Source organism: Mirounga leonina, unplaced genomic scaffold (assembly GCF_011800145.1).
Source record: "Mirounga leonina isolate KUSES-001 unplaced genomic scaffold, KU_Mleo_1.0 Mir_154, whole genome shotgun sequence".
In the NCBI taxonomy this organism is placed as follows: Eukaryota; Metazoa; Chordata; class Mammalia; order Carnivora; family Phocidae; genus Mirounga; species Mirounga leonina.
The window spans coordinates 7,071,880-7,092,533 of NW_023270389.1; the positions used below are offsets into that span (position 1 = coordinate 7,071,880).

Genomic DNA, 20,654 nt, shown 5'->3' on the forward strand with positions numbered 1-20,654 from the left:
TGAGTGACAAGGGAGGACAGGGAATTAGTTTGCACTCCCACGCAGGTGTTCGCTTCCTGCGTCTCTTCCAGCTCCCCAGGGATCCTTCCCAAAGTTTAATATAGAAGTCCACATCTTCCTAAGACTTCCAAAGAAGATTTCATATATAAGAAATTAAGACTACTAAGACAATAAACCTGTCTCATGCTGTTCAGTTATTGTAATTGGCAGCTCTATGCATCTGGTAAGTAGAAATGGGGAAAAATTTTTTTCCCTAAAGACTACAGTGTATCTGGTAACCAAAACTTTTTGAAAGATGGTGTCTATGGAAGAATAAGTATTTTAAAAGCAAAGACACACAAAATTCATAAATTAAAGTCCATCAGATAAAATAAAATAAAAGTGAAAAGTCAATCTGCAGACCTTGAATTAGCTCCAACTCTAACCAGCTATGTGATCTTGGACAAGTCACCCAAACAGGTTGGGACCTGTTTTCTCACCTACAAAAGAAGGAATTTGTCTGGGGCCCTGATCCTATTCTCAGTCTGTGATTCTGAGTTGGTGGTGTGAGAGGAGAGAAAAAAAATCACATCCTCTCTCAAGGAGAAGAATCCATCCATTTCAGGCATTTGACTTGACTGAGTGCATCTGGGTGATCAAGACTGTGCTAGGCACTCACTTCTAGACTGTCATAATCATCAGCTGTCTTAGCTTTTCTTGCCCTTTTCTTGCTCGCAAGCCAGGATCCATTTAGTAAAATGTGTTCTATGAGTGGCTGATGAAAGTTTCATATTCCTTCCCTCACTGCAGGCCAGCCTCTGCTACCCGTTTTGGCTTAATTACAAACCTCAGGGTGCTGTGTGGACCAGGATGGGAGACAAAGGTTAAGCTATTCTTACTGAAACCGGAAGATAAAAGTTAGAGGGCAATTAAAAAAAAAAAATCTAAAGGTTTTTGAAACCTCAGCTGAGAATTTTGAGAAAATCCCAACTGAAGGAGAAAGTGTAAATGCTAACCATGAGGGTAGGAGACCTATTTGTTGAAGAAGGAAAAAATCCCCATTGATCTACATTCATCTCTGTGAACAGCTTCGCTTTCAATTTGTCTGCAGGGCTCCCTGATTTCAACAATCTTTTTTTCCAAGTTATAAAAATATCAGGGGTGTGTGTGCACGTGTGCGCATATGCACACATGTGCGTGTGTCCGTGTTCAAGCGACATACATGTTTTCAGATTTGGGGGATTCAGAAACAAAGTCTAAGATTCTGGAAGCTTGTCATCCAGAAAGCACCAGCACCAGACCTTAGACAATAGGCTCTTCTGAGAAAGTCTTAAGTGTGACCTGCGCTGTTGACCTTGTCCCAAAGTGCACAGGTCATTCGGTCCCATAGTCTTGAACTCAGGTATCTCTAGTAAACTATCACACAACAAACTACTTTGTCAGTGGAACATCTTGATTCTTTCTAAATTTCCCGAATCCCCATAGACAAGTGCCTCATCCAGAAACAGCTGTTCTGCACAAGAAAATGTCAAAAAGTAGTAGCTTGACCAAAACAGCTCCACACACTTCACTACCGATAATAAGCACTTACAGAGCCGAGCACTTTACATTTTTCAAGTATTTTACTGCATGCTGCATCTCCTCCTCTGACTTTAAGAGGATAGTTCCAACATCTTTCTGGAATGTAGAGTTGTGAGGATCTGAGTGAGATTCTGTCCAGATGGGCTAGGTGTTGCTTGAGAACTGTCTGGGGAAGCAGTCAGATAGGAGAAGGAAGAACGTATAGACTATAGATGCATGACCTTAGCCTCATTTGCTGTTCATGGAGCCATTGTGATGATCAGATACTCACTGCCCAAAGCATTCAAAGACTGCCTGGGCGAATCCTTTCAACCCTGCAGTATTTCCTCTTTGAAGGAGAAACAGTGTCAGGCCAAGTTATTGTATCTTGACGTGGCAACAGAATAGAATGCTTTGCAAAGAAATGCTCTGTCTGAACTTTCCAGGAGCACTCTGGTCAGAGTGAATAAACCCAGACACGTGTGCATGAGCTGTGTTGTTGACACATGCATCCTATGATTAGGTTGGCTGCACCTTCAGATTTTCCAGGAAAGACCCAGTTTCTAACGCCTGGGGTAGAGGCAAACTCCATGTCCTCATGTAGGTGGAAATTGCAGTCACTCTGTGCTATGTCTGGCATGGATTCATGCAGTCCCCAAAGCAGTCCCCACGTCAATTTGAGAATTGCTGGGACTCCAGGATCTACTCAGCTGGTAGATGAAGATTGTTTAAAAATATAAAGGCCTAGAAATCCTGATTTGCCCTTCTCATTCCAGCCTCAAGGATGAAAACTCTTTCACTATAATGGCAAAGGGTGAGTCTCGTTCTGGGCAGCGTTGGGAAGCACATGAGTGGGCGACTCTTCCCATTGACTGGAGAAAAACGTGACCTAGTATGAAAGCAGTCAATGGAACCCCACCCCTAAGGCAGGCATGTCTGTGTCCTTATATCTCATTTCCCTGCCTGCCCTCCAGGAGCTTACACTCTTGAGATTAACTGTAAACAAAGTACAAAAATCATAGGTTGTTAGAATCCATGATCTTTGATCCTAAATTACCCCCAAATTTTACAAGAAACTGAAACCATCTTTTCCTTTCATGGAATTCACCAAAATAAAAGAGTCCCATTCCGCTGCCCATAAATATATATATTTCACAAACTGAAAGTTTATTCTGAATGTGTCACAAGTATTTTTTTTTAGGAAATGTGGGGTTCTTAATTTAGTCCTTTGAGAATCAAAGTGGCTGGAAGAAAATTGCACATTTTTGAATGATTGCTGCTTTCAAGCTACATCCAGAAGTTAGTTCCCTGGCCTTCCTGTGGGATTGGGATGAGATGCAAAATTAGAATAAAAGTACAATCTTTCCTCAAAATACTTGGTGTCCAAATTAAGGACAATAAAGTAGTGAAGCTGGAAGGAGGGGAGAGGGTCATAGAATTGACTCATCATCATTACAAGTACAGTGATGAGGTCAGGAGAGGCGCCTGACTCAGGACTCACCCTCTGCTGCTTAGCAGAGGCCAAGGTTACAGCTCAGGATACCTATATTCCCCACCCAGGACCCTTTCCACGTGTTATAGCCTTTTATGCTTGCATCTAAAAGTTCTGTGTTCTACTGGGGCGCCTGGGGGGCTCAGTCGGTTAAGCGTCCAACTATTGATTTCGGCTCAGGTCATGATTTCAGCGTTCTGAGATCGAGCCCTGTGTTGGGTTCCTAAGATTCTCTCTCTCCCTCTGTCACTCCCCCACCCCATGCATATTCATGCTTTCTCTGTCTTAAAAAAACAAAAAAGTAAAAAGTCTGTGTTCTACAAATACTTGCAAGGAAAAGAAAAATAAAAGACAGGAAGCCTATTGACTAAGGAGAAATTTAAGGGTCTCTGAACCAATCCCAACGTGTGAGCCTGGGGTTTATGTGTTATTTGCACCTGGTGGAGACTTGGGGATATCCTTCAGTCCGGGGCAGGGGAGGGGGCGTGGAGGGCAGGGAGACTGCATGTGAGCTAGCTCGGCAGGGAGGAGGGCCCAGTTCCCTCACCATGAGAATTAAAAAGGCAGAAAAAGGATCTGCACCCCAGCAAGCTTCCAGCTCCTGGCAGGGTGCTCTGCATGCAGTAGGGGCGTAGTTAACAGGATTTGATGTAGAGAGGTCCGGCAGACTCTGTGAGAGGCTTTCTGCAATCAGTGAAGGGACAGGAAGAGTGGGAGAAAGGCACTGGAGACAAACCCCTGAGGTCAGCGTTGTTTATGAACAGTGCACCCCGCCTCACCATACCTGCTCTGTCAAATCCTTCATAATAAGGTTGCTAACGTGTCCCCACCAGATAAAAGCAGTCTCTAGGTGTCCTTAAGTCCATTTGTAAGAAGTGCTTTTACATAACAGAGCCCAATTAATTGTAGAAAGAGCACTAGATCAATGGGTAGTGCTTATCTATTCAATAATAATAAAATTCAGTAATAACAATTAAAAAAGTGTGACCTTGTTTTGATCCTGATTCAAACAATCCAACTGCAAAAAGACCATTGGGGATATTTGGATCCTCACCTGATATTTACTAATATTAAAGAATTATTCATTTTTAAGTATGATCATGGTTTTTAATGTCTTTTAATGTTTTGGAAAAAGTTGGCATATTTTTAAAGGAGATACCTACCTGCTGGAAGAATTATGGAAGAAATGGTAAAAATACTGTACTATCTGACACATCTATCTTTATTATTTAAAAAGATAAGGTTATGATGAGGAAAGATGAAAATAAATAAGTTTTATCAAAGGCCTTGGCACATAATTGAGCTTTAAATGATTTCCTGACTACCCACGAAGAGGGAAAGAAGGATGGAAGGAAATTAATTCTTTAATAGGGGTTATAGCGTCTCTCCCCAACAAGAAAAATATCCTCATTTACAGCTGAGGAAATGAAGCTCAGAGAGGTTTAGTGACTTTCTCCAGTTCACACAACTAGGAAGTAATCGAGATAGAGTTACAAGCACCATGTTCTTTCTGCTCCAACCCCTTGCTGATATTAAGGCAGGGGACAGACTGCGACCTTGCCCCCTTCCTTACTCTGTGTTTTCTTTAGTATTCCTAAAATGTGTAGTCTTAGGGAGTTACTTCCTCAGGCAGTCAAAAACAGGCTTTCACTGTCTTTCTCCTCTGGGTGACTCAGCCTTTAAAATATAGTGCAGGCTCAATGTTATCTGGGAACTGATTGGGGCTTTAAAGGAAGAAAGAGATAGGAACCTGCTATCTTCTGGCCTCCAGCCATAGTCTGGTTCCTGTTACTAAGGATTGATCCTGACTGAACTAATTAAAGTTTAGTTCCTTGGCTTTCTGGCCAGCAGGACAGACAAAAGTCATAACCATGAGCCGCAGAAACATTAACCCTGTCCCTAGATATCAGCATCCTGTGATAGTGGCTAGTCTCTGCTAAAGAAGGAAAAATTAGATAACCTTTCAAGGATCTTCCCAAACTTAAGATTCTGGGATCCAAAAGTATTTTGAATTGAGATCTGGTGTTTCAACATGGCCCAGACTGAATGGAAGACTAGGAAGAGGTGCCTCTTTAGAATAGGGGATGAAATCCATCAGAAAACCTGGGGCAGTAACTGCAGGAGCTGAGATGATAGTTTCAGGAGCTTCACCAACAGCTCCAGGTCTACCCTCATTAGAATCAAAAAGACTCACCTCTTAAACTAGATTTTCCTAAGAAAGTTGCAGAAATGCTGGAGGCTCCTCTCCACTTTCCTCCCTCTCCTAACCCAACTCCCACTCCCCGAGGTAGGAATCCCTCTTTGTTTTGGAGCAGACACTCTCTCCTCATTGTAGCCTCTAATACACTGCTGATGTTCTCCCCATCCCTTTGTAAGCAGAAGAAGCACCAGGCCAAACTGTGAGCAACCCTGTCTTCTCCATTCGTTATAAATTTGTGCATTCTCCTGACAAAATATTTATTAAGTGCCTACTGTGTGCCAAGTACAGATTGTTATTTAGTAAATAAATTCTTTAGGCGAAGGGGTGGTGGGGGGCAGTATCTTTCCCCTGAGCAAATCTCTTCCATCTTCACAGACAGGAGTGGAAGGGGAATTGACAAGTCCCAAGGAAACAATATACAGGATGTGCTGCATGGGAGGTTAACTGATTAGAAATTCAAAGTTCCCTCCTTGCTTGCCTCTGAGAGATAATGCTGATAGGACAAAGATGTCCTAACAGCAGCCAAGCTCACTGGGCCCTCTCTTTTCCTTGACTCAGCACAGGCTGGCTGGGGAGCTGGCCTTGGAAACACCTTCTTTCTCTCAGCTCTTCTCTGCTAGACCTGGCTAACTCTCCTTCCTGAGGCTTCATTCATGAGCTTGGGTTAAGTATCATTTCTTGTAACTTCTTGCAAAGTTTCCCTGACCACCAAAAGCTCTCTGAGCCCCCCACCCCCAACAACTCCCACTCTTGTGCTTCTTTGCACTCCATGCATTTATTCCCTCATAGTGGATCTCAACACTGTGGACTCATTTCTTGTTTGTTATCTCCCTAACAGGGCTGCAATTTCCTTGAGAGCAGGGTCCGGGTCTTTCATCCTTATGCCTAAGGCAAGTATGGAGGTTTAAAAGGCAATCCAGAGAAATGAACAATATTGTGTCATCAATAAGAATCAAAACAGTCTTTCTGAGTAACTCCCCCCCCCTCAATTTTATTGAATAGTTTGTTTACTTTCTTAACATATAAAGTTTCATTGGAATATTGGCAATTATATCAGAAGACTGAACTACAGCAAGCTTTAAATACTTATTCCCATATTATGCAGCCATCAAAAGGAATGAAATCTTGCCATTTGCAACGACGTGGATGGAACTGGAGGGTATTATGCTGAGAGAAATAAGTGAATCAGAGAAAGACATGTATCATATGACCTCACTGATATGAAGAATTCTTAATCTCAGGAAACAAACTGAGGGTTGCTGGAGTGGGGAGGGGTGGGAGGGATGGGATGGCTGGGTGATAGACATTGGGGAGGGTATGTGCTATGGTGAGCGCTGTGAATTGTGCAAGACTGTTGAATCACAGATCTGTACCTCTGAAACAAATAATACATTATATGTTAAAAAAAAAAAAGAAGATGGCATGAAGGGAAAAATGAAGGGGGGAAAATCAGAGGGGAAGATGAACCATGAGAGACGATGGACTCTGAAAAACAAACTGAGGGTTCTAGAGGGGAGGGGGGTAGGAGGATGGGTTAGCCTGGTGATGGGTATTAAAGAGGGCACGTTCTGCATGGAGTACTGGATGTTATACGCAAACAATGAATCATGGAACACGACATCAAAAACTAATGAAGTAATGTATGGTGATTAACATAACATTATAAAAAATAAATAAATAAATACTTATTCCCAGAAAGCATGATCCTAAAGTCAGCTAGAGGCACTGCCACCATCTCTGTAGGCTTCTTTGATGATCTTTTACCTATTCTGACTGAGCTATGAATTGTTCAAGTTCATTGCCACATTTATCTCCACAGTTGGCCCAAGGATGTGTTCATACCTTTGAAAAAGTAGTATTTACTTAATTCTGCAGACCAAGGAGCCTCGGCCCACTCAGCAAGGTGCTTCCATTTGGCTTAACAACCTTAAACAATTAGTTGATTAATGGCCCTGCTTATTAGGTGACTTTCTACTCTAAATTATCCACACTTAGACACACATATAAATCAGAAGAGGAGAAAAAAATGGAATGTTCAGTAAAAATAATAATAAATTAAAAGAACCAAAACATCACCTTCCTCATTAGCTTTCTACAATTCCTGAAATTCCCAGCATTGCCACAAACTTGAGATGACCAGAGGCTCCTGGGTGAACCGTGGATTGAGAACATTTCACCACCAGCAGCCTTTATAATCTTAAACAGAAATCAGAGCTACAGCAAACATTGACAGAGGTCCAGGGTTCGCAACACTTTATTAAGATCCCAGGGAAAACTCTCTGTCAGAAGCCAAGTTTTCATTACTAGCTTACTCTCCTTTTTAGGTTAGTAGAGACTGTGAACCTGGTGACAGGACTAGTCAGCACTGAAGGAGAACAATTATAATAATCACACTGACTGTCTTATATTACGCTACCAATTTTGGGGGGGAATCATCATAATAACGCTTTTTATTTTGAAATATTTTTGTCTTTTTCCGAAGAGCGGTGTTTACTTTAAAACTTAAGCTCATTCAGAGAAATTCAAGAGACTCTAGAAATAAAATGAATCTTCAAAATAAGCCTAAAATTCAAAGTTGAAAATCGTGGGTGAAAAATAAGAACTTGAATTGACTCAACTTTTTCATTTTCCACTGACTGTCACATTGCCACCCACATAGCATTTCTGCCACGAGGCAGAAATTTGGGGTGGTAGCCATTTGTTGCTCATATGTTTGGATTACTGGTCTCTCTGAATATATAAAAATGTGTGAGGTCAACTCTGGGTTTTTACAAGCAATAGTCTTAAAGAGGTAAAGAAACAAAGAACATTTTCTACAAATATGTCAAAGTTGACTCTGGCTTAATGCTTCCCTACACATTGAACAAGGAATATTTTCTACTATTAAATCTCCTGGCACGTGGAGTAAATTTCATTTTCTTGAAAATCAGAATTAGAATCCCTGAGTAGGTTGCTTCTGCCACCGCCACGATTTCAGCACAGGGTTGGGTTCTGGATGAGTTTTCATTAATTGACTCTTTTCTGCTTCCAAATTTTAGAGAGAAATTCATTAGGATAAATTTCCCTTTAATTACATCTCTTGCTAGCCACTGAGTTAAACTATGTTTTAAACATATTTAAATAATGGCAGCATGGAAAAGAATGCGAGAGGACAGTCAATCCAACTCTCATTGATTAAATGAGAACATAGAATCCTGGGGAAGTGAAAGAACTTGCTCATGGGTGCAAATTTAGGTGACAAAGACTGAATCTGCTTCTTACTCCTTTGCCAATCCTCTTTCCACTACGATCAATCACATGTTAATCTGGTTTTTGTAAACTGAATTTTATTTCCAGTGCAACTGAAAGGTGCAATGTAACTCTTTGGTAAAGCTTTCCATTATAAACAGATTCGTTTTGTAAGCATATATGTTGTCCTAATTTATTCTATACGAGTCTTCAAACATCTTTATCTAAGCACTGAGGTCACCTACATTCCTCTTGTAGTGTGGAGAGAAGTGGGGAGGGGAGCCTCTGGCGATGAGGGAAATGAGAGACAGAGAGGAGAGCGGGGAAGGTGGGTTTGGATGCATTCATTCAAGCATCATGCTTCCCTCAAGATAGATAGTCTCAGATTTTTCCATGAATGTGTGCTAACAGTTCCACAATCCCATTTCTCCAAAACACTCCTCTCAGGCAGCATTGTAACTGGAAATAGGATTCTATTTGCAATGGAAATAGAATATGAAAAAAAATTAATAGGAAACAAAAATTGCAAGATTATACCACCTGCCAGTAAATTAAAAGGTTCAGGCAATCTAGGAAAAAATGCTTGCTCCTTGGCCACCCTAAAGGATCCTAAATGATATAACTACAAATAGTTATATTGTAGAGCATAAGATTTCACTGTGCACTGAAAGATACAAGAAGAGATTCAATATTAAGTTTGATCCTGAATCAGGTATAGAACAGTAATAGGAGTTAGACCTGAGCTTGTGAAAGACAGGAGAGATCATAAATAGCCCATTGAACACAACCTTCTTAAGCAAACACTTCCAGTACCTTTAGGGATGGAGTTGGGTTGCACAAGGGTCACCTTTATTTTCTTTAAATAATGAAAACTCAAACCAAATGTAATCAAATCCATTCTTGAGAAATAAGAGGAGGATAAACACCCCTACTTCCCTGCGTCAGGTAGGGCTGTTGAGTTGTTAGCCTCGATGCTTAGGATTCCCTCCAGAATACTGTCCTGCTTAAGGATAACCAGAGGACCTCAAAAGTGTTTTCCCATGTATCCAAAAAGAGAATACTAGCCAATAAATAATCTCTGCGTCCCAGTGGCTTTCTTCTCTCCAGCAATCCAGCTACTTTTATCTAATGGGACCAAGATACAAAGAACAATGAGAAATCCCCTCTTCCTCACTGCAAACCTGCCTCCCTCTCTCAGTCCACGTACATTAAGTAATAAAGGCTAACATTTACACAGTTCTAATATGTGCCAGACTGTGTGCTGGGAGTTTAATATCCAGTAATTCAGTCAGCCCTAATAAGCAGCCCCTGAGGTAAATGCTCCTGGCATCTCCATTTCACAGAGAAGGAAACTGAAATACAGAGAGAGTAAATAAATCGCCCAACGTCACAGAATAGTAAGTAGTGGAACCAGGATTCCAAGGCAGGCAGTTTGATGTTGGGATCCATTCTCTTAACCATGCACTTTTGACTCTGACCAAGCACCCATGGACTAGGCATCTCCTTGGAGGAAATGAAGTTCTGGATACGACGAAATGGTTCACGAGATACCCCATGTTGGATCTGCCTCCTACAACTCAGGTCCTATAAGCTCCAGTGCTGTTGGCAGAGAGGAGACAAGCCCCAGTCTACAATCACACACCTGTTTCAGCATAAACAACAACGGCTCTCTATTGCCCCTGGATACCCCTCCCCCTGGCCAAAGATTCTGCATATCTCTATCTCTTAAGCCAAAATAACTTGGTTCTCACCTTTCTAGGCATGAATGGGGCAAAGCCGCAAGTCCTTTGCACATTTTGGCAAGTGGCTTAGCTCCTCAGTTTTGAGCACGAATTCTGCACAGCAGAGCGAGACTTTGCAAACTTCACCACTGTCTGGGACTGCCTCTCCCTCTGAGGGATATATAGAGGCTCTTTGCCAGCCCTCTGCTGCTCCCTGGACCAATCCAGACCTTAGAGGAAATCGCTGGCTGGGACGCAGCTGCAGTTGTGGGAGCTGGAGGCTGGAATCCTGTCTCCGCAGCATTAGGCTTCCGGCTGCTCCTCGGAGGACACTCATTCCGCTGGGGCAGGGCAGGGCTCTCCATCCTGCCTGGGTCATTCATGTTTTAACGTGTAAACGTGAGCCAGACACAGAGCAGAGTGCCTTGGGCTGCCCCAGATCTGTCAAAATCATAGCCTGTTAGGAGGACAAGAGCCCCAGAGGTCTGTTATCCCAATTCGGTGTCACAGTGGAGGAGGGGAGATTTAGAAAAGGCCAGGGGATGTGTACGGAGCGTCTATGGGTGCCAGGCTGCCAGGCACTTGGTGGGATGCTAGGAATTCAAAGAAAGGCACTGCCTGCTCTCAAGACCCCAAAACATCCTATCAATACCATGTAAGTGAGTGATGGAGGCAGGCCCAGGATGTGTGAGCTTTCAAGGGCCACCAGAGAAGATTTGGGGAGGAAATAAGCCCTGAGCTTACTGATAAAAGAGACAAAATACCCTACAGCATTCTATCCACTTGATATTGCCCCCAAGTTCCCTTAATTCTATAATTGGTCTTGTGATTATTTCTCTGCTTTGGTAATGACATCAGGTAATTCCTTGGACCCTGCCCCCGCCACCCATCCTTGGTCAGGCTTGTCTTGCCTGGCTCTTCAACCTTTCCCTGTCTTCGGTCACTCCAGGATTATTCCCCCCAAAAGTGACCTTATTTGCGGTTCATCCTATCAGGACCTAAGGGGTTAATAAATTAATATGTAAATGCAGATGCCTGAGGAGTAGGCATGAGTCCAAACTAAAACAGCAACCACATCATCTGTAAGAAAAGCTCTAAATTTAGAATTAAAGATGATTCTCACAATGTTCCCCATTGTCTGAAATTGTTTTAAACTATTGATTGGGGCCTGTTACTGGCTTGTAAAGTCAATATACTGTGTTATGATCTGATGTTTTAAATTAAATAAATAGGTTATAATAGACACACATGCAAGTGCATTGCATGAAGAAAGTTAAATGTTGTTTTCTGAAATTTTTGCTTTCATTATCAGTATGACTGTGTGGACAAGGTCATTAGATAAACTGTATTTCTTTTTTTTTTTTAGATTTTATTTATTATTTGACAGAGAGAGACACAGTGAGAGAAGGAACACAAACAGGGGGAGTGGGAGAGGGAGAAGCAGGCTCCCCGCCGAGCAGGGAGCCCGATGCGGGACTCTATCCCAGGACCCTGGGATCATGACCTGAGCCGAAGGCAGACGCTTAATGACTGAGCCACCCAGGCACCCTGATAAACTGTATTTCTTACTATAATTTATAATCAAAAAGGTTTGAAGACCACAGCTCTCTACCATATATTTTATTCACAAGGAACCCTATCATAGTCATCTTTGCAACCCCAGCACTTAGCACAAGGTCAGCACATTGACATTTACAAATAGAGCTTGAACTAAATGCAATTGTCCAAGTTCTACTGTTTGCAGCTGCATAAACACCAGCAAATCAGCTCTTCCGAGTGATGGACACTTAATGTTCATAGAGATACAAACACTGTTGTTGGCCACTGAGTCTCAGATTGGGAATATAAAACTAGTCGAGGAGACTCCTTGGGCCTAATTTGTCCAAGAGCCTAAATTACGGTTTGATATTTAAGGATCTTTGAGGAGGGAATAAAGTGAAAAAAAATTAATATAGCGCAACGGAGGGTGATGTCTTAGCCAGGGCTGAAGGTCAAAGCATCAAAGCAGGTTTCTGACTGATCCAGAAGAGTGTGCGATGCGTGGATGGACTATTTAAGAATCAAAACTATCTCAATCGTACTAAAAGGTGGGCTAGACCCCAAGATGCAAAAAATGCAAAATGCAATGGAAATAAATATGAATCCAGCATCTGTTTATTTTTAAAACCTTCATAAGGATGGAATAGCCTGAGAGCATGTAAAAGAGCCTGCTCATTATATGAGGCAGTGTTATGCGGAGAAACGTAGCCGGTATCTACACGTATATAAAGAGAGATTTATTATAAAGAATTGGCTCATGTGATGGTGGAGGCTGAGCAGTCCCAAGATCTGTGGTCGGCAAGCTGAGGGCCCACAGGTTTCAGTCCGAATCCAAGGCTGAGGGCAGAAGAAGACCTATGGCCTAGTGAAGATAGTCAGAAAGAGAGAATGAACCCTCCCTTCCTCAGCCTTTTTGTCCCAGTCAGGCCTTTAGTGGATTGGATGAGACCCACCCACACTGGGGAGGGCAAGGGCTTGACTCGTCTATTGGTTCAAAGGTTCATCTCATCCAAAACCATCCTCACAGACACACCCGGAATCATGTTTAGCCAACTACCTGGGCACAAAATGAACCATTGCACTCATGAAAAATAAATTTGAAATTCTTTTTAAAATAAATTGAACTATTTTTTTTCTCCTTGCCCTCCTGAACATCCCTCAAAATGATAGTAAATGTATGAAAAATGTAGAAAGCTATAATAACATAGAGAAAGGAGAGTAGGCTGTCATATTAGGAGTGGTTTCAATCTCTTCATAAAAGGTGGAAAGGGGTGGTGAAGAGAGGTCACTAAAGAAGCAGCGAACAGAACTCAGAGAACAACCCAAAGAGGTATCCGTGTGTTTGCAGGATGCCACAGGGGTGCAGACTAGATAGTACAGAAGCAGGAATCAGCTACGGAGCTGGCAGTTGTGGGGATAACTGAGGTTTTTGTCCGATGGAAAGGTCTCCTGCCTATCCCACAGAATTCCTGTGGTTCATTTCTAGTTCATTTTCTTAGCTAAATCATGCATCAGTCTAACTATTGTTAACAACACATTTATTGAGATGCCTTTTTTTTTTTTTAAAGCAGCAAATGTTTTTTTTTTTGTTTTTTTTTTTTTTTTTAAGATTTTATTTATTTGACACAGAGAGAGAGAGAGAGCACAAACAGGGGAAGCAGCAAGCAGAGGGAGAAGCAGGCTCCCCGCTGAGCAAGGAGACCGATGCGGGGCTCGATCCCAGGACCCTGGGATCATGACCTGAGCCGAAGGCAGACGCCCAACTGACTGAGCCACCCAGGCGCCCCTATTGAGATGCCTTTTATAACCAATGATGGCACATCGTGGGGAGAACCTCCGATCCGGGGACCTCTGGGACCATGTGGTTGATGGTGAACAGGCATCCACCCACTGTTTAATCTCTCTTAATGCTTCAGAGTTCCACCCCAAGGCCAGCCAAGGGCACATGAAAGAAATAAGGTGGCGTGTTCACCTTACATGGTGCTTGATTTCTTTCTTTCTGATAATTTTTTAAAATTATATACTAGTTCAATTTATAATTCTGCCACCCAGAAGTATATACACTATCAACGAGTTGTTATATCTGCTTCTACAGTTTTTTTAAAATAAAGAGGCAATAGATAGAACTAAAATCCTTTTAATTGCTCATTCCTATTTCCATTCTTCTCCCATCTTTCAGCACGCACAATCCCTTATTCAGATTCTGGTATGTGGTTTTCTTCCAGATCTTTTTTTTTTAATTTAATTTAATTTTATTATGTTATGTTAGTCACCATACAATACATCATTAGTTTTTGATGTAGTGATCCATGATGTAGTCTTCCAGATCTTTTAAAAATTTCTTCACCTACACTGGATTCATTAATACTATAAGGTAATCATTTATGTATGCTTTACTTATATATATAGTAATATAATCTCCATCCTACTTTTTTTTGTTGTTCAGAATTATGAATTTTTTGTTTTTAGATTACACCAACACTTACAGAACATTTTCTATGTTCCAGGGATTTTAAAAACACTTTTCATTCATTTCCATATTTATTTGTCACAATAAAACCATGAAATAAGTTCTCTAATGTCATTTTTTAAAAATTGTATTTATTTATTCATTCATTTATTTATTCATTTATTTATTTATTCATTTGTTTATCTATTTAGAGAGAGAGAGTGTGAGAGGGAGTTGGGGCAGAGGAAGAGGGAGAGATAGAATCTCAAGCAGACTCCACGAGGAGTCCGACGGGGGGCTCGATCTCACAACCCTGAGATCATGACCTGAGTTGAAACAAGAGTTGGACACTTAGCCAACTGAGCCACCCAGGCGCCCCTAATGTCATTTTTTAAACGAGGCAACATTCTGATCTTTTAAATGAAGATGAAGTTGAGACTCCTGGGTGCCTAGTTAGTTAAGTGTCTGCCTTTGCTCAGGTCATGATCCCAGAGTCCTGGGATCGAGTCCTGTATCCCTGGGATCAAGTCCCATATCGGGCTCCCTGCTCAGTGGGGAGTCTGCTTATCCCTCTCCCTCTATCTGCTGCTCCCCCTGCTTGTGCTCTCTCTCTCTCTCTGACAAATAAATAAAGTCTTAAAAAAATTTGTTCGAAAAAAAAAAATTTGTTCGTCTTGGGGGCACCTGAGTGTCTCAGTTGGTTAAGTGCCTACCTCTTGGTTTTGGCTCAGGTCATGATTTTAGGATCATGAGATCAAGCCTCACGTCAGGCTCCACAATCAGTGGGACATTTGCTTGAGACTCTCTCTCCCTCTCCCTCTGCCCCTCCCTCAGCTCACATGCTCTCTTTCTCTCCTCTCTCTAAAATAAATAAATAAATCTTGGGTGCCTGGGTGGCTCAGTTGGTTAAGCAACTGCCTTTGGCTCAGGTCATGGTCCCGGAGTCCTGGGATAGAGTCCCACATCAGGCTCCCAGCTCAGTGGGGAGCCTGCTTCTCCCTCTGACCCTCTCCCCTCTCATGCTGTTTCTCTCTCTCAAATAAATAAATAAATAAAATCTTAAAAAAAATAAATCTTAAAAATAAAATAAAATGAAATAAAAATTTGTTCATCTTGATCAGTCTTTTCAGAAGTTTATTCTGTAGTCTTTTCAAACAACTAATTTTTGTTAGTGGTGCTCTTATCTTCTGTTTCTTACTTTATTGCTTTGTGTTTGTATCTTTACTGTTTCTTAGCTTCTATTTTTTTAATGTTTATTCTTTTTTCTAAATTTATTTAAATTCAATTTAGTTAATATAGAGTGTATTATTAATTTCAGTGGTTGAATTTAGTGATTCATCAGTTGCATATAACACCCAGTGCTCATTACATCACGTGCCTTCCTTAATGCCCTTCACCCAATTACCCCATCCCCCCCACCCCCTCCCCTCCTGCAACCCTCAGTTTGTTTCCTAGAGTTCATCGTCTCTTATGGTTTGTCTCCCTCTATGTTTTCATCTTATTTTTCCTTCCCTTCCCCTATGTTCATCTGTTTTGTTTCTTAAATTCCACATATGAATGAAGTCATAGGGTATTTGTCTTTCTCTGATTGACTTATTTCACTCAGCATAATACCCTCTAGTTCCATCCATGTTGTTGCAAAAGGCAAGACTTCATTCTTTTTGATGGCTGAGTAATATTCCATTGTGTATATATACACCACATCTTTTTTATCCATTCATCTGTCAATGGACATCTGGGCTCTTTCCATAGTTTGGCTAGTGTGGACATTGCTGCTATAAACTGTAGTGTTTATTCTATCATGTGCATTTTATTTTTTTTAATTTTTTTTAAAGATATTTATTTGACAGAGAAAAGCACAGTGAGAGAGAGAACACAAGCAGGGAGAGTAGGAGAGGAGAAGCAGGCCTCCCGAAGAGCAGGGAGCCCAATGTGGGGCTCCATCCCAGGACCCTGGGATCATGACCTGAGCCAAAGGCAGACGCTCAATGACTGAGCCACCGGGGCACCCCTATCATGGGCATTTTAAAAATTGGTTTATAATTTAGACAGTTGGCTAGTACATATTCAGTTTTTCTTCTACTTAAAGGCATAAATAGTCTTATTTTTAATACTATTTCATCTGCACTGTATGTGTTGACATATTATTTAGTCCAAGTATTTTATAATTTTTATTATAATGTACATTTAACCTATGATTACTAACAAAAGTGTGGGTTCTTAGTTTTTATATTTTACTTTCTAAAAGTACAATTTCTAAGGTAGTTTTTATTATGGACTTTAATTGCATTGCAGTTGAGAAAATGTGGTCTTTGATTTTAAATTCTGTTGAATTTTTTTGTCTATTAGACAATTTTTGGTAAATATTCTGCAAACACTTGGAAAAATGTATGTGTTCTTTTTGCTGGGTATACGCAAGGGCTTACACATCTTTATCTATTGTAATTATCCATTTTATTCACACCTTCTCCATGCTTACTCATTACCTGGTCTCTTTACCAGGTCCTGATGGAGGTCTTTTACTACTCCCAATTTAACATGGATTTTTCAATTTCTTCTAGCACTGGTGTTATATGCAACTCAGGAATCACTAAATTCTATCACTGAAATTAATAATACACTATATGTTAACTAAATTGAATTTAAATAAATTTAGAAAAAAGAATAAACATTAAAAAATAGAAGATAGGAAACAGTAAAGATATAAACACAAAGCAATAAAATAAGAAACAGAACAAAAGATAAGATCACCACTAACAAAAACTAATTGTTTGAAAAGGCTAATAGATAGAATAAACTTCTGAAAAGACTGATCAAGATGAACAAATTTTTATTTCATTTTATTTTTAAGATTTATTTATTTATTTTAGAGAGAGGAGAGAAAGAAAGCTCAATTTCTTCTAGTAACTGAGACATTATTTGCTTTGTATATTATGAAACTATATTATTAAATGCCTACGAGGTCATGATCACTATACCCACACCTCCTCATCTTAGATCCTATTAGGGATCAACATCGTGATAATACGACAGATAATATCTGTCATTGTCTCTTTCAATTAATTTTGCTCTAAAATCTATATTATTTGCTATTAGCATTTCTACCTCATCTTTGTTTTGGCTATTACTTGCCTATGTTCACCATTTCTGGGTCTTTATTACTTTTTTAAAAATTAAATAACATATCTCTATATGTTTCAAATCTGATAATCTATGTCCCTTAATAATTGGTAAGTATAGTTTTTTTTCTTCCATTTGCTGTGATCAATAATATATTTAGATGTGTTTTTACAATCCTATTTTAATCCTATGTTAACACTTTCCTTTTTTCTAACCTATTTGAGACCGTTTATTTATTCCTTTCTATTATGCTTTGCTCATTTGGTAGTTACATGTTCTATTATTTTAATGGCCACCATAGATTCTTAATATAAATAAATTAATAGTAAATTAATTTTAAGTCTAAACATCACTTAATATCTCTTTCCTCCCTCCAAATAAAAACCTTAGTTTGAGTATGATATCTCCTTCTCTCTTGTTATTATATTATTTTCTAGGTAAAGGGAAAAAAACATGAAATAGCAAGTTATTGGGTATTTCTTTTCCTAATTCGGTATAGTTACTGGAAGCTTATCCTCATATTACGCTGATTTTTTGGGGGGGGTGTTGCTTTTTGGCTAAGGGTAAGAATTATCTTTAAAAGGATGAATGAAATATGAGCATGTCTACAGGGTGAATAGGGTGGACAGGCTGAAGCTTAGAAAGGAGGTAGATCTATCTGAGATGGAGTGGAAGGAAAATGAAAGGATGATAATTCTAGGAAAATGTATGGTGAAGGGAACAGAAGATGAGCAGGTGTCTTTGGTAGCCCCAATCTTCTCAATTAAGGAGGAGGTGAAGGTATAGACACTTTGGAAAGATTCTCATTCACTCTTCCCATTTGGTTCACAGAACAATTGCAATTGGAAACCCCATATTTTGTTAAATTATTAAATATGTTGATGGATGGAACTGTCTATTAGGGATGGCCTCACTGTATCTGAACACCACTCAGCTGCAGAACAAGATGATTCCCATGGGAACTCCCGGAGTCTCTCACTACATATGTTAAATCAGAAGGAAGATGAAGTTGGGTCCAGACTCCATTCTTTTTTTCCCTCTAGAAGATGTTGAAAACAAGGAGTCCCACTCTGTCTCTAAAGGGCACAGACAGCCAACATAATTCTGTGAGAGCTGCTTTTCTGGTATAATTACCCTAATGTAGTATTTATCCTCAAGGTCAGTAGTGGCTGTTAAAACGGCTGTCCTTTCCCTGGAGAACAGCATCCTCCCCAGACAAATAATTTCTGCTGGAAGAACATTCTGTAAGTCCATGTTCTCACTACAGATATTATCCAACTTAGCACTGGAGGACATTTTAAAAACAAAGGGCTTTCTTGAACTTTCTGAGTCAAAATGTCTTGGACTTCATCCCTTTCCATGAAATAAGCAGGATCTTTTGGATGAAGGATAAGTCTTCTAATCTTTCATCTCCATTTTCCTTGCAAGTGTTTTGTTTTGTTTTTTTATTTCCATCTTAATTTTGTTTTGTTTTGTTTTAGTTTTGGTTCCCACATCTGAAAAAGGAATTTTGATAGATGGCCTCCAAGTTCTCTTCTGTTCCTAACATGCTGGGGCTCTGAATCTGGAAGTTCACAGCCATTTGTGCCATCGGTCCACAGCAGGGGGTCAGCACCTTGAGGCTAAATAGGGAACATGTGTTGTTTTTGGCTTCCCCAAAGCATGTAGAATAGACTGCTTATATCAGTAAGTATCTGTGACTGAAAATATACAATGATTTAATTAAATAAATGGTAATACCTCCAAATATTATAGCATTGCCTGGGACTAGCACCATCATGAGGATTAGAAAAGAGAGGCCATTCCAGATGGCAGAAATACCTAACTGCATGGCTTCATTAGTGAGGCTCTGGCTGAGTTTCACCCCCAACCTCCTTTCTTGGTCATGTGCTCTTGTGCAGTGTACAACACCAGCAGCTGTACTAGGCGGTCCTTCTGCTGCTGTGCATCATCTGACATCCTGTGAAGTCTGAATAGCAGGTCCTCATAGTTCATCCATGTGACCTGAGGGGACAGCTGTCCTGGGAACCAGTACACCACCAACCTAAGCACCCGGAACACAGCCACAAAACCCACACCTCCTCGTCTTAGATCCTATTAGGGATCAACATCGTGATGTTTCACATCCTTCTTGACCTCAGGCACCTCGAGAAGCAAAGCCTCCCTTGTTCACCAACTATTAACCCTCTACTACTCGGACTCTTTTTCTCTCAGTTTCATATGGCTGGCCCTTCCATCACACTTTTTGAATTAGCTTACTTTCTTTATCTTTAGCTTCCTCTCTTATCATTCCACCACTTCCTGGACTTAACTGAAATTAGGAGGTAATTAGGAGGTCATTTCGTTTTCTCTCTTGCTACACATCATCACTTCACAGATCTCCTTGCCCTCACAAGATCCGGTTATGCTCTAAGATTGGCACCCCCGAACAGAACGCACAGCAGACCCATGAGCAGACCCATGAGTTCTTTTGGATCAGCCATTCCCAGCTTTTTAAACAATGAAAATTAAAATTCCCTTGCAGTTAAGATTAGCCAAGTCACAGGGTTTTATCTAAGGGGGTGAAACAGAAACCACTGGATAGAATTTGTAGGAACTCACTGAAAAGCAGGCCCACTGAGCTAGCTGGCTCTCTGCTTTTGTCCCCTCCCCTTCTTTCTGACTGTAATGACAACTTGCTGCCATGTGTAGCACTAAGTTGGTATGACATCTTGGCAATCACGAGGCAACAAGCCTGAGGGAAAAGCCACGAGCTAAAGGTGGTTTAGAGGAGAGAAAGAAGAAGCCTCTCAATATTAGCCTAGAGAGCCTCCATCCTGACTTCTTGTGATGCAAGAAAAATAGAATTCATTTATTTAACCCATGTTTGAAGCTAAATAAGACAATTAACTCCTCTCTCCAGGTTTCTCCTCCTTATTCTCCAAGGACTGTCACTGTGGGGACAGGACCTTCTTCTAGAGCATTGTACCTTGATTCTTGCCATCCTTCACCGTGATATCAGTATCCAGGTGGGGGCCAATCAGCATTTACACATAAAGGTTTTTTTTTCCAACTCATTTCTAATTAGCTTTGTCTCACTCCACCAAGGACTCACTCAGGATTTTGTCATAACCAGAAACTGCACCTCCAAAATCTCAAATCCAAACCTTTCATTTTCTGACACCACTTCCTGTTCTATAAGATTAACGGGCAACCCCATTAAAACAATCTTTTGACCTCTTCCGATCACCCATCTAATGGACACTCTACTTCATCACTAGCCCTGAAATCCCTCCTCTACTTTCCTCCCCTCCCAGGTAAGAACTCATGAAACTATAGTATAACCTCTCTTTGGCAAACACTGTCCACACCTTTGACAGCTGCTCC

General features: G+C 40.7%; 1 protein-coding gene across 2 annotated transcripts in view; it reads right to left on the reverse strand.

Moving 5' to 3' along the window:
* Nucleotides 1-10,338, reverse strand: part of RGS5 (regulator of G protein signaling 5) — a 47,673-nt gene extending 37,335 nt beyond the window's left edge. For both annotated transcript variants that reach the window (XM_035010051.1, XM_035010050.1), the window contains exon 1: nt 10,211-10,338. In XM_035010051.1, the coding sequence (XP_034865942.1) occupies nt 10,211-10,254 (44 nt within the window). In that variant the 5' untranslated portion in view covers nt 10,255-10,338. The remainder of the gene's footprint in view (nt 1-10,210) is intronic.
* Between the last annotated feature and the right edge of the window lie 10,316 nt (nt 10,339-20,654).